Source organism: Syngnathus leptorhynchus, chromosome 3, assembly GCF_054491065.1.
Source record: "Syngnathus leptorhynchus isolate UIUO chromosome 3, UIUO_Slep, whole genome shotgun sequence".
NCBI lineage: Eukaryota > Metazoa > Chordata > Actinopteri > Syngnathiformes > Syngnathidae > Syngnathus > Syngnathus leptorhynchus.
The window spans coordinates 3,566,916-3,582,212 of record NC_141197.1 but is presented as its reverse complement, the minus strand read 5'-3'; the positions used below and the strand labels follow the sequence as shown (position 1 = coordinate 3,582,212).

At 42.7% G+C, this 15,297-nt stretch overlaps 1 protein-coding gene across 1 annotated transcript; it reads left to right on the top strand.

Annotated features, from left to right (window-relative positions):
* The first annotated feature begins 329 nt into the window (after positions 1-329).
* tlnrd1 (talin rod domain containing 1) lies at positions 330-3,444 on the top strand. The gene has a single exon (XM_085908536.1). The coding sequence runs from the start codon at positions 1,803-1,805 to the stop codon at positions 2,865-2,867; it is 1,065 nt and encodes a 354-aa protein (XP_085764662.1). The 5' UTR covers positions 330-1,802; the 3' UTR covers positions 2,868-3,444.
* The last annotated feature ends 11,853 nt before the right edge of the window (positions 3,445-15,297 follow it).

Genomic DNA, 15,297 nt, shown 5'->3' with positions numbered 1-15,297 from the left:
CTGACACAAAAGCAATCTACATACTCTACATATATGCTCATGTTACCGCATATTGAATATATTTATCCTACAATACTGTAGGTATCTCTTATTTATAAATGTTCAAATTTATTGGAAAGAACCAATGTCAAATGTCAATCAACTTTGACATTTATGCATATGTTGAGTGTACATAATTGTGGACCAAAATAACGATTTTAACTAAATTTGTTTAGTGTTGAATTTTTACTTGTACTAAAAATATCATTCTCAACATTTCTACACAGAATTGAACGTTTTGTGCCTTTATTTTTTAAACATCCGGTATGTGTCGGCTCGGTGAGTTGGTGTTACACTTGACTCGGGGATGTCTCATGGCAGAACTACGAGGAGTGTGAAAGAGCAAATTTAAATACGCCTCTAAATACGCCGACCATGATCATCAGATCGCCTTCTTGAAGTCTTATTTGGTGCTGTGGAGTTTCCAAAAGTGGAGCGTGGCTCGTCGTACGCTAATGATGCCTTGTATCAGTGTGTCGCTCCAAGTTGGCTCACTCCAGCGGCCGTTCAGCGCGACCACACCCTCCCCGCTTCCTCAAAGTACTGCAGTGGGAGCGCGCAACGCCGCTTTGAAACTCTGGGAATAACGGCCACCTCTTGCAAACCAATTTTTATTTTTGGGGACATTGCCGCCTGTACTCGCAAGTGGATTACACGTGGGACGACTACCGAGCGGTATGGGTGTAAGAAGCGAGTGGTCACAGAGTCTCTGCGGGGTTTCGCGCGCTCTGGTCCCGGGTTAAGACGCCAAGGAGGAGGTGGACATACGGGCGATGCATATGGAGTCGAAGCGATCGCTAGAGTGTAACCCGGGCTGGTGTTTGAAGAAGACAAGGTTGAAACTGGATCGTGGGGTCGGGGTGAATGGACTTTAACCGAGAGGATTGATTTCTTTTTTCTCCAGTGGGATTCATGAAACGATGGCGCTGGAAGGAAAGCCACCTTTTCTCGTTGTCCATAAGTACTGCCCGGATGGTGTCCCGTCTGTAACCAGCCTGAGTAGGGCAGACCGGTCAAACTTAACGGGAAGTCGGGCAAGGTGCTGTTCAAGATCCGCCCTTCGAGTGGACACAAGATGATATCCCATTGAGTTAAACCGAAAGAGACTTCAGTTAGTTATCAAAAAAGTGAGATTTTTTTTCCCATTGTCTCTAATTTTACTACAACAGCACAGTTTTCAAATGTATTCAAAAAAAATGTAAATTGATTTTTTTTGTCCCTTTCCTATGTAAATTGCATATTGGACCATTTTTCATCTGCACTTTGCCTATTGTAAGGCATTTAGTTGCAGTTTGTGATTTCATTTCAAATTTAATCTGTGAATTTTTCTGTTTCTGTTGCTTGAGACTATTCTGATACTTGTATTTTTAACTCAGGGCATTTACATTAAGCGGTCAGCACAAGCTCTTGTACGCCAGTATTAGTAAATGACTGAAGTAAATCACAGGGGGACAATTGGATTGTCACTTCAATAATGCAGTACATTTATTTTGCTTTTCACCAGTGTTTACAATAGCATTATAACTAATAACTCCAGTGCAACAGCATATAATGTACAGTTGGTTTGCCATATTCTGAAAGAATTTAAGGAAGACTTTTGGCCAGTTGCTTTTCGCTTTGCTCTGAAATTTTAAACTGCTGTGAGCATTGGCTCGGAACTTCTTCATCAGAACAATGTAGTTTCCAGCAACAGCGGAAAAACTATAAATAACCTTGTCAAAAAGAGCTGTTTGACCACCCCAACTGGCACTCCCCTCCTTATTATGGCCAGTGGTGGCTCTGACAAGTCGACTAGTGAGGGATCTATCAGCACACCCAGTGGCAGTCTTCAGCAGAGAAAGCGCCTTTCATCTATCTGTGAAACATGTAAGGGCAAAATGCAGCTGGTGGCCGACCTCCTCCTGCTGTCCAGTGAGTCCAGGCCAGTCATGACTTCTGAGGGTGTGACAGTGGCGGACACCTTTGACCAGTGTCGCGATACGGTCATTGCAAGGACGAAAGAGCTCTCTATTCTCACCCATGACATACAAAGCCAGCTCAACATGGGCCGATTCACAGAGGTGGGGGACCGCCTGTTGGAGATGGCTGATCTAGTGGTTTCTTTGACTGAGTGCTCTGCCCATGCTGCGTATCTGGCAGCAGTAGAGACCACTGGCTCACAGCCCTGCTTGCCTGGTCTTGTGGACCGTTACAAAGTGACCTGTTGTCGGCATGAGGTTGAACAAAGCTGCAGCATCCTCCGAGTCACACCACTGCTGAACCTCACTCCCCAGCTCCTCCTCGAGCTCTCCCAGAACATCTCCACCAACCTCAAGACTCTGACAGACATCTCGTCGCTGGCCAGCGAAAGGTCCAGGGACCGCTTTGGAAAAGAGCAGTTCAAACTGAGCGTCAAGAGCATGAGCACTAGCGGCACTGCTTTCCTGGCTTGCGTAAAAGAGGTCAAAACCCAGCCCAGCGAGCTAACAAGGAATCGTTGTGTCCTCTTCAGTGCCGCACTGGTCCAAGCAGTCAATGCGCTGGTCGGCTTTGCCACAGAGCCTCAGTTCCTGGGGAGAGCTGCAAGTATTTCCACTGAAGGGAAGGGTGTACAGACTGCAGTGTTAGGGGGCGCCATGAGTGTGGTTTCAGCGTGTGTCCTCCTCACCCAAGGACTCAGAGATGTTGCCCAGCACCCTGAGAGCAGCTCCAAAATGGCTGACTACCGGGAACGCCTACGGAACTCGGCGTGTGCTGTGTCAGATGGCTGCACCCTTCTCACACAGGCACTCAGAGAGCGCTCATCTCCAAGGACTCTGCCGCCAGTCAACTCTCAATCTGTGACCTAGTTCAGGGAGAGCCAGTGTGATTTCTGGTCCAACTCTATCCTATAAGAACATACCAAAGAGACATATTATCCCCGCTCATCAGGTTAGGAAAAGGTTCCGACAAACGTGCTCGTATGTCTGGTGTTTGTTCACAAAGAGCGCTGAAACATCAATGAGCAATTCTCTTCAGGGTTTTGTGTCATGCTGGATGTGACTCTTAACCTATGTAATCAGCCCACTTTGACACCGTCACCCTAAGGTGAGCTCAGGCCCACTTCCTGATCTTCACAAACTGATGCCACCCTTCTAACCTAAAAGGTTTACCTCAGTTTTCAGTTCTGGTGAAAATACCAGCCCTGATGTAGGATGGATGTAGCCTTGCTATGTGAACCTATGATTGACTGACCTGCTCAAGCTTGGTATGAGTGACAGGTGTCTCGATTTTGGTTTGTTCAATGTGTGTGAATTCCTACTTGGTAAAGCTGCTGTGAGTGTGCCACAGGTTTTTACACGTTTTTAGACTTCACATAGTATTTTAATGTGTTCGACCATGCATGTAATGGAGTATTTATTTCAACAATTAAAATGTTTCTGATAAGCTGTTGCTTGACTCATTTATTTATTCAATCAAACCATGATTTTTAATGTCACCCAAATACCAGTGGAGGCAATTACCCATAATATACATATTAAAGGGTTTGTTTTGATTGATTTTCATTAGACTTCCAAGAACCAGTTTTGTTTGAAAAGATGGGTCTTTGGGTTTCCAAATGTCATCAGTCCTATTCAACTTAAACTATTAAACTGTGAAACTTAAAGTGTTTTTGTAGACTCTAAAGTCTCCCATAGAATTAAGCTAGCACAACTTGATGTTGTTGGTTAGAACTAACTTACAAGCCAATAGTAACCCCACATATATACATACAGTTATATTATACGGTATTATAGTATTTAGGTACGGTAAATAATAATTTTCAGTTAAAATTTTACACTATGCTTTCAGAGAGACGATTCTTCATTGAGCAGTGAGACTTCATGCCTCTGTGTCAGCAAACAGAAGCTGAAGTGTTGTGCAGCAGCAGACACTCGCCTTGAGTCTCTGTGTCTTACTACGTATGTGACTTAAAGATGCACCTGTAAATTGGCATCATGTGCTCCCAGTAAATTGCTATTAATACTAAATAAAGAAATGCTTCAGATTCAAGGTTCTCTTCATTTAATGGTGGTATTTGAGGTAACAATGAAGAAACAAACACATGATTATTTAGAACTATAATGGCTGAGGCCCTGGTGTTTACATTGCCTCTCAATCTCAGTCATGACGTACGAATACATTTGTCAAGTATACACGTTCTCAGTGAACATTTACCGAAAGGTAAACCTAACTGCTATGTATACATGTTTTTTAAGGGTGGGTAAACCATTTTTGTGGCAACAAGTCACATGACAAATCCAGTCAATTTTGGTAAATTCATTTTTCTTCAAGCAAAATAGAAATTTGTAAAGTGATTAAAAATGTGTTTTGTTAATTTCAGAAAATAAAGTTAACTTTTGAGTCAGATTACTATGCAGGATAAAAGAAAACTGGCGTGCAACCCAAATGAACTAACAAACATGAACAAAAATAACAATCTGCCCGTTGTACCCCTCTGTGCCATTTCCGTGCTCATCAGTAAAATCTTTGTTATTAATATCAACTTAATTATTTGAGTGATAAAAGTTTTTCACTTTAGTATAAGAAAAAAGTAAATTTCAGACTTAGACAGTATGGAAAACTTTACCTAAAAAATACAATGTCATTGTAACCTAACAAACTAGCTCATACAATATATTTGAACAAAAGTTGTTCGAAAAAAGGTTTCCTTCATTTTTTTTGCACACATAGATCAATAATTGTAGTTTGAAATATCTTATTGTAATGGGCCCAAGAGGACATAAGTAACTTGTAATGTAAATGGGAGACATTTTTGTCCATCATCTTTACCCTGGGGTGTTTCCCTTTTTCCTTGTGTGTGTTTTTAAATTATGTATAATTATATAATATAATTATATAATTATAATTTAATTATATATTAAATTATAATTATTCTGTGTATTTAAATAATATTTAATTATATAATAAAAGTACCGTAATTTTTGGACTATAAATCGCAGGTTTTGTCATAGTTTGGGTGGGGGGGGGCGACTTATACTCAGGAGCGACTTATATGTGATTTTTTTCACAAATTCTCAAAAATCTGCGATGTAGTCAAACCGCGATAAACCAACCGCGATGTAGCAAGGGATTAGAGTTTGAAGGATTTAGTGACACAGAAGGTTTAAAAACTATTATGGCTTTTACCCACGCCTGGTCCTTCTCGGCAGGAGCTCTCTTTCACCTCCGCGGATGGAAGTCGGAGGCCGGCGCTCGGCGGATGGGGCTCGGACATGGCTTTTACGCACTCCCGCTCCTATTCTATGGAGCTCTCTTCCACCTACGTGGCTGGAAGTTCAGTAGTTGTTGGCTCGTTGAACTCTTGTTTTGTTAAATAAAGAGCCGTTTACCAAACCCACATCTTTCCTGGTACTTTGTTAACGCTACAATATAGTTATATACTAGATCTCTGCAGCACAAAGAACATAAGTTCTTTGACATAAAGAACGAGGAATTTGATCGATGGATTCAATGGTTTGGAGTGACACAGATGGTTTGATAATGTTGTTGTAATATGATAGTTATTTGACATATACTTTATACATCGTTATATGGGTCTGTGGAATAATTAGAAATGCAACTTACAACGGATCCGACGTCAGCATATGCGGCGCATACGCAGCATTGTTTACATAAAGCAAGATCGATGGATTTAATGAATTGGAGTGACACAGATGGTTTTACAAACGTGTTATTTATGTAATACTTACTTGAATAACTCTGAATGTTACGTTCTCAGCTCCTCGTTTCACGTTAGCATACCGTATCGTTTAGCCTGTTGTTGCTGGTTCATGTCTGTTTTTGGTGTTGGATTTTGACAAATTAATTTGCCCTAAAAGTGCAACTTACACTCCGGTGCGATTTATATATGTTTTTTTCACTTTATTCTGCATTTTATGGCTGGTGCGACTTATACTCCGAAAATTACGGAATATAATATAATTTATTTATATATTAAATTATAATTATTTTGTTAGCCCTGATTATTTTCAGTAAGCCAAGACTTGTGGGACCAGGAGTCGTGTTTGTGTGTGCACACATTTAAATGTGTATGTGTATACAATTATGACAAAAGCAGCTCACTAGCTGTTTGTGCTATGATCCCATACAGGAATAAACTTTAGGCAGCTCATGTTGCAGCATTCTTCAGCCTTCCTGCCTGCACAAAACCATTGGCCTTCAACAGGAAACCTTTAGCCTGTGCTATCAGGAGTGGCTTCCTTCACATGACAAAGGACTGGAGTCATAATTTTCAGGCAAGGCTTCGCCCATTTCCTGCTTCACGAGAGGAACACTTGCCTATCCGTTTCCCCCAAGGGGCTTCCATCCGTGTACCCAAGGACAAGGATGCTGATTCACAAACACAAAAATCATTGTTTACATTGTTTGTTACCTGGAAACCGGATGCTTGTAATAAGGAAAAAATGACAAAAGGAACTTTTCAGTTTTTAACCTTTTAGCACTAAACAAAATTTAAGAGATACAAGAACAGAACAACAAAACTGATGTCATCTCCGTTTACTTTGTAACAAATTGTGTTGTGGCAACCCGATAAGAGCAACTAATCCTGTTTAAATAATGTATATCCTTAGCTGATTGAGTGGCATAGCAGCCATTCTTACTGTTGCAGCCAAATTCACAATAGAGCATGTTAGTAAGAGATGCATGGCCCCAAGATTTTCACCATTAACTCTACAATGATACAAAAAAGAAAGATAACTGCATCAATCAAACCATTCATATCAGACCTGAGTCAGTTTTGTGTTCTAAATGTGTGACATTTGTGACAACCACAACTGTGTTAGTTAAAATACAGTAATCCCTCGTTTATCGCGGATAATTGGTTCCAAAAACCACCTGCGATAAGTGAAATCCGTGAAGTACGGTCACTCTCTCATCTATACATTTTTGTGTGTCAATAAATGTATATGAAACCGAGTTAGCATAAAATGCTAATTCACGATCATGCTAACACGCGAAAATGGACCTCTAAAGCAGTGGTCACCAACACGGTGCCCGCGGGCACCAGGTCACCCGTGAGGACCGCATGAGTCGCCCGCAGGACTGTTCTAAAATTAGCTCAAATAGCAGCACTTGTCAGTGAGCTGCATCTATTTATTTTACAGTCACACTCGGTTTCCGAACGTCCCGGTTCTCGAACAAATCGAAATTTGAACCAAAAATTCGAGATTCTTTTGCTTCGGTTGTTGAACAAAATTCGGAGGTCGAACCTCGCAAGATGAGCCGGGAGGACCCGGGAAAACCCGACCGCGTGGCCCGGATGCCGACTGACTCCGTAGTTAGTGTATTGTCGTTATTTTGAGGATTGTATTAACCCCTAATCATGCCTCCAAAGAAAGCAAGTGGGAGCAGTAAAGCCATCCTAAAACACAAAGACGCTCTTAAAGCAATGCGACAGTGAGCGCCCGGCGCGCTGCGGTTGCGTGGTCGGCGACGCGCTACGGTTGCACGTTTGGCGGTTAAGCTCCCTGCGCACTTAGGTCCACTTAAATTCTGGAAAGTACATCAGGACTTTAAATATAATACTTTCTAAATTTCAGCGACGGCTCTGTCACAATAATGCGACGAGCGCGGTGCAGTTACGCGGTGGGCGACGCGCTACGGTGGAGCGTTCGGCGGTGCGCTGCAGTTGCGCAATCGGACAAAAATGCGCAAATGAAAAAATGCTTTACAAAAAAGGCTTTTTTTTTCTTGGAACGGACTAAACATTTTTCTCTTATTTGTCATGGGAAAATATATTCTGAATTCGACAGATTTGCTTCTCAAACAAATTGTGGTCGAAAACCGAGGTTTGACTGTATTTTTGCTATTCTTGTTAAAATCACACATGTGAACTGGAAATGACAATAATAACACACAGTGAAAGCTAAATTGAAGCAAATTGGCTATTTCAGAAGTGTGTGTCAAACAGGTAGCCTTTTGCCTTAATCAGTACCCAGGAAGTAGCTCTCGGTTAAGGAAAGGTTGGTGACCCCTGCTCTTAAGGAATGTAAACCAACATTTGGAGCAATACTACAACATCCCGGGACGGGCGCTGAAGGACTGCGCTGAGGAGCTGATGGATGTCTTCACGGACATCTTTAACATTTCCCTGCGGCAGGCCGTCGTCCCGTCTTGCTTCAAGGCTGCCACCATCATACCTGTGCCGAAAAATCTTGCTCCCTCCTGCTTCAATGACTACCGCCCTGTGGCACTGACCCCCATCGTCATGAAGTGCTTTGAGAGGCTTGTCTTGGCGCACGTCAGATCTGTTCTTCCCCCCACCGTGGACCCCTTCCAGTTTGCCTTCCGACCCAATCGGTCCTCTGAGGATGCCATCTGCTCTGCCCTCCACTCTGCCCTCACCCACCTGGAGAACAGGGACTCGTATGTGAGATTGCTGTTTGTGGACTTCAGTTCTGCATTCAACACCATTGTTCCACAGCGTCTCATTTGCAAACTTGTCAAGCTGGACCTCAGTTCCTCCCTTTGCAACTGGCTTCTGGACTTCCTCTGTCAGAGGCCTCAAGTAGTGCGTGTGGGCGACAGTGTCTCCGGCAGCATCACGCTGAGCACGGGGGCCCCTCAAGGCTGTGTGCTCAGTCCGCTGCTCTTCACCCTGCTGACGCATGACTGCACTGCGACCTACGGCAGCAACCGCGTGCTGAAATATGCCGACGACACGACTGTGGTGGGTCTGATCCCCGGTGGCGACGAGACTCACTACAGATTGGAGGTCGACCTTTTGGCCGCTTGGTGCAGGGACAACAACCTTCTGCTGAACGTCAACAAGACCAAGGAGATTATCATTGACTTCCGGAAGGGCCACACCCACCACCTGCCGCTGACCGTCGACGGAGCTGTGGTGGAGAGAGTGAGTAGCACCAGATTCCTGGGGGTGCACATCAGTGAGGACCTCTCCTGGACCACCAACACTGCGTCGCTGGCGAAGAAGGCCCAGCGCCGCCTGTACTTTCTGCGGAAACTCAGGCGGGCAAGTGCTCCTCCTGCTGTCATGACCACATTCTACCGTGGCACCATTGAGAGCGTCCTCTCCAGCTGCATCGCTGTGTGGGGTGGTGGCTGCTCTGAGTACAATATGAAGGCCCTGCAGCGCATAGTGACCACTGTGAGTAAAATCATCGGGGCTCCACTCCCCTTCCTGAAGGAAGTTTACGCCTCCCGTCTCACCCGCAAAGCGGCTGCGATTGTGTGTGATGAGAGTCACCCCGCTCACTCTTTGTTTGTACTTCTGCCCTCTAGGAAGAGATACAGATGCCTGCGCGCCCGCACCACCAGACTCAGGGACAGCTTTGTGCTCCAAGCTGTCCGGATCCTGAATTCCCTCCCCCCTCCACCCTCTGCTACATGACGTCCTGTTCTTTTGCGCTATGATCTGGCTGTCTGCTATTAGCGCGCTTGCTCCATTTTGCTGCTCTTATTTGTCTATTTATTTATTTATTGTTTATTATTTGGGTTATTTGCTTATTACTTATTTGTTGCTCTTGTCTGTTCGTTTTTACTCTTTGTGCTGTTTGATGTGCGTGTTGTGTACTGTCTAGTCACCGTGGGACGGTGGGAAACGTAATTTCGATCTCTTTGTGTGCCTGGCATGTGAAGAAATTGACAATAAAGCGGACTTTGACATAGTACTGAAGGTTAGACACGTCTTATCGTTCATTTCTCTTGTTAGCAGACCTACTTACATCGTCAATGACTTCTGGACCACTGTAACCGACATATGTACACGAAAGTAAAACAGGAAGTGGTATCGCCTGAAAACGGCCTTCAAAATAAATCACCCTACCTCAAAGCACGGCTGAAAAACATAAATAACATGGAGAATTCTTAACACATACTGTAAATATGTTTTTAGAACAACTTTTATTATTATAATTTATATTTATAATAGGTGATTATTTATTTATGTCATAAATAAGGCAATCAAATTATTCGATTACATCTCTTATGATGGGGTGAAGTCCAACTGTTGCAAATGAGAACTACAATAACACACATTGTGGAATTCAAACCCTTGCCAATGAGAACTGAGCATGCTTGTCATTGTAGTTGCATACTTTTTAACAAAATACCTACATTAAGTACTTGTAGTACAGTACTTGACCTATTTCAGGCTATGTTCTTAAAAAAAAAACATGAGTTGTTTTAGTTGTTTTCTCAGTATGAGCATGACCCCTAATATTTGTCATCTGTTGCAATTTTGTGTATACTTTCAATACAGTTGTATTTGCACAAAGCCACTATTAGCTTATTCTGAGGATTTTGACGGGAAGAGGCGCGTTATCAAGAAGCCGAACCCCACTTGTCAATTTTATGTCCAATTCGTTCATGTGGTTGCAACAGGCAAATCGTCAAACACAAAGCTGCACTAAGGGTGGGGATGACTGTGACGTTGATTGATAGAATGTTGAACTCCATTATTATGTTGGTGAGAACATTTCAGCAGAAGATGGCAGCAAACCCCTGGCCACGCTCGGGTGCGTTCTAAAAAATGTAAACATGCTGTCCCTCAATACACTGCTCTCATATCAGCTGTGTACAAATTCGCAGGCTGCGTCCTCAAAGGCTAGTTCAAAGGCTGGGTCCTTCCTTCGCTGCCCGAAAAAGCTCCGCCTCCATGGACAGGCACAAGCCGTGGCAAATTCGGACAGGCGGAATAGCTCCGTACAAATTAATAGATAGCGTCCTTCAAACTACAACATGGCGACGAAGTGGCGACGGCGTGGCGTCATTTCCGGCGCTACAAGCCCGCACCACAGGTGTCCCAATTCACACAGACGACAATCAGCCGTCAAATCTGGCCGTGGGTAAAGGCTATAAAAAATGTGACCTTCGCAGCCTTCATTTTGCCTCTGTCTTCTTCGACGCTTTCCTGACTTCGGCCTTTAATGGGGCTCGGGCGTGTGACGTCACCACTTGAGCGCCGGTGTGTGCTCGATTTGGTTCCCCCGTGAGATTTTGTTCTCCCTGCCGCGGAAGCGCGAACGCCTTGTTTGGAAAGCGAAAATCCGATGCCGTACGATGTACAGCGTCAGCACTATGTTGTTTTCAATCAAAACATGAACTCACGTTTGCGTCAATCAATTTTAATTTAATTTTTAGAAAAGATTATTCTCTTTCCTAGCCCAAGTTACAGGGGGAACACACAATTATCTTCTCAATTATTCATTCAAATCAATTCATCAAATCATTCTCGTTATGAAAGATTTGATCACAAAACGTGTGTGGCATTTTCTTAAATGAACACGTTAGACATTGCTATAGTGTCAGCTTTTAATTGTATTGCGCTGTGATCTTAAAGCAAATTGATAAATGCAACAATATTAATTTGCTTTGAAAATACCTGAGTAATAAAATGGATGGATTGGATAAAATAGACACGTGAAGTCGGTGACAGGGTTTGCTTTTTATTGCAAGCTACTCGCGTGACATCAACTTCTTTTTCTGGAATGATGATCACAATTAAGGATAAAGTCTCCTTTGTAATATATACTCCTTGTAGCATGTAATGGTACCCAAAAAGAGGAGTTTCTTTGCATCGAGGTTTATGCAAAGAGCTCACGTAATTATATCGTTGCTTTTTGGTGAAGTGATTGAGTGTTCCGTCTGTACGACTGGTCTTTGAATGCACCCCGCTTCAACGGCAGAACGCGAATGAACTAAAAGACATCAAATGAGAATAATCCTTTCTCAAATTTAAAATTGACTGACGGAAACGTGAGTTCTTCATGTTTTTATTGAAAACAACATAGTGCTGACGCTGTACGACATCGTACGGCATCGGTTTTTCGCTTTCCAAACAAGACGTGCGCGTTCCCGCGGCAGGGAGAACAAAATCTCACGGGGGAACCAAATCGAACACAACACCTGTGTTACATGTCAACTTGCTCCCATGTTATCTTGCTCCCCGTCTCGAGTTACGACTGTTATGGTAAAGCGATTTTGTGTTTTTCAACTGGAGATTCGTCACAAGCGACTTGGAACTTGTCTAACTGCAAAACTGTTCAAATTCTCAATAAAAACGTTGAACGAAACGTCTCGTTTGCATTTCCGACTGTCTGCAACACATAGCAAACACGAAAAAAAATGTATAAAATAGAAATTTGAACGCGTGACGCAAAGAAATAAAGTACAGCGTACTGAGCACTGCCGTAACCCCCCAAGCGAATCAAAAATACTTGTGTTACCCATGCAAATAGTGATGGGTCCATGATGCGTCGTTTTGACAAACTGTCGATACTGTGTCGCTGACTCCTGACACCCGCTGGACCTTAAAAATACTACAGGCTAGTTGACAGACTCGACTGAGACTGATTTGATGACCTAGTATATACATTAATTTAAGTAATTATATTTTACATTATATTCTTTTACATATTCATTTAAATTGAAAATATATTTTATTTTTTAGTTCCAGTCAATCAATAATGTGAACATGTATCATGACATGAAAATCCAAGAAAACGTGTTGTGAAAGAGGATGCTTGTGCACTGGGATTTTTTTTTTATTTAAAACAATACGTTTTTGCAATCTTTTGAAATCGAGCTTGTTGCGCTTTTTGGACACAATTTCTCCTGCCGTTGAAAACACCCACTCACACGGCACAGATGAGGCAGCAGTGCAGTGTCATGGGTCTTTTGATTGTCCCAGTATCTGACTTGGGGCTGCTCCATAATTCTTGATAACTCCGAGGATGAACCGCAAAAGATCAGATATTGTTTTAGCAGATCCATCCCGTGGACAACGCGCTTCATTTAACAGAGCTTTGGCGCGCTTCCTTCACAGACTATACTGCACGCTGCTCGTTCGGTCACGTGACATTTTTACAGCGATACGCGCACCGACACGGAGCTTCGCTCTATGAGCCCGACACATGCGCCGACGCATCGGTGTTGCCGGACCCATCACTACATGCACCGAATCTGAACAAATGTACATTTCTAAGATACTGCTGGCTCAATGGCATGTTGTTAAATGTCGATACATTAACCAGAAACCTAATTTATATGTGTAAATATTGGTCAATCCACAAATTCCAAAGCACACAAAAGTTCTATATTTCTTTAGCTCTATGTTTGACACCCAGTTTTGTTTCCATGTTCTGAGTTCCTAAATAAATACTTTAAAAGATACTAATAAGAAACAAGCCTGTCGCTATGGAAACAAAGGCTGGTTTCAAGGCTGCATTCGTGTCTCACGTGACGTACCATCGGGTTGCTCAGAAAATGACGTAATATAGACTGAAAACCGGTCGAGAAAGCGGTCTTCGTAGGAAAAAGCCTGTGATTTTGGGCACAGGGGTCGTGTTCGGTGTCAGAGGGAATTTCCGAACCCAACCCTCTTGACCCCCATTCTAGCCCACAGACAGAATGGACTGTTGCTGCATTTGGGGAAAGTTGGAAGTCTGATTGATTGATTGATTGATTGATTGATTGATTGATTGATTAAGAATGTTATTCCAAATATTCAAATAATACAGACCTTCTGGTTTGTTCTCAGCTAAAGTCCTTGCATAAAACCAAAATGAAGTTTAGGAAGCCAAATAAACACGCAGAGAGAAAAAGAAAAAGATATTTGGACATTTTTAGCTCACCCCTTTATCGAAACATAATATATATGCATGTATATACATGTATACATATCTATTCACACGCTTAAATATTTATATCCCTATACACATATACCCAAAAGTATACATAAACATGCATACATGCATACATACAGGTACATCTCCATGCACACACACACACACACACACACACACACACACACACACACACACACACACACACACACACACACACACACACACAAAGTTGGATAACACGTGTAAGAATTGATGAGTTATTTGCATGTCAAGTGAAAAATTGTGAGAAGAAAATACATGACAGGGGGTATATGAAGGTGCATTATAATTTTAACAATCAAAATTGCAATGGCACAAACAAAAAGTTATTTAACGACTCGTGGAGAAAGGATTTGATGTCTCTAGAAAATAAATTAATATTGAATAAATAACAAATTGAGTGATGTTTTTGCAGCAGAAACAAAGCACAAACAAATGGTACCATTTCGGGTTCATTTGGAGCAGATGGGGGTGCTGGGTGAACTCTGGATGACCTATAAAATAATCTCGGATCACTAAAAAAACGCTGCAGTACAATCGAACATTTTTACGGAACAAACCAGCACAAACGAAGCACAAACGAAAAACAGACTATATCCCTTAAATTTTGCGTGGGGTGAAGGCCCAGCTTCACACAGACGCGTGTACCCCAGCGATCCCATCTACGGACCGCTTTGTCGAGTGACGTAACGTAGTTTGTTGGTGAATTCGGAGTCCTTCCTTTCGGACTACGCAACTCGGACCTCCCAGTTCAAAGGAGTGTTCTAGTCTAGTGAACTTTCTTTGTTGGAGGTCGGTAAAGTCCGACTTCCCACTTACATTGACTACAGCATAACAATCATTAATGGGCCCTAAAGGGAAATGTGCTTTTAGCAGTTTGCAAACATATTTTTTAAGGTTGTGTTAAACTTATAATCATATCAATATAATCTAGATATAATACTAGACACAATACTACATAATAGATATAATAATATCTAGTATTGGAGTGCTTGTGTGGATTGGTGGGGGTGAGGAATGTGCAGGCACACTGCATGAACTTGTTTTCTTCTAAGAGTTGTGGAACAGGGAGGCCCAGGAAGGGAGTACCAGACGAAGAGAGTACGGGACGGTACAGGACGAGGGGAGTACCGGACGATAACACCTGAAGGTCGGTGAGGAACGAGAACAAAGAACAACACCACGTTCAGGTGGGTGGGCTTCGAGAGGAAAAAACCCAACCCCCTGACCACAGTGATGACATATCGACAGGGAGGAGATGGCCATCGACCAATCATCACACAATGTTTTGCATATTTTAATATTCATATTGTGTTTCTTTAAAACTGGGCAACACGGAAGAATGTGTCGTCTTTTGGTGGTCACAAAAACGCACGAGTTTTAGTGTGAGGGACCCGGGACCCAGGCCTGTATTAGTGCGCTTTGTTAGGAATAAACAATTGGTAAATTTGGTCTGATTGATCGACTGGTCTTCTCTTTGACAGAACGAACTCGCAAAATTGTTAGGTGTGCCAGTGTGTGGATTGGGACATAGCAACTTGTGTTAAGTGTTGATCGCAATTTGGAGTCGGATCAATAGCTAAAAATCCGTATCCTAACAGCCCCTTTC

What these genes read in the sequence shown, in the direction of transcription:
- tlnrd1 (XM_085908536.1), top strand. Translation starts at nt 1,803, where the DNA reads ATGGCCAGTGGTGGCTCTGACAAGTCGACTAGTGAGGGATCTATCAGC.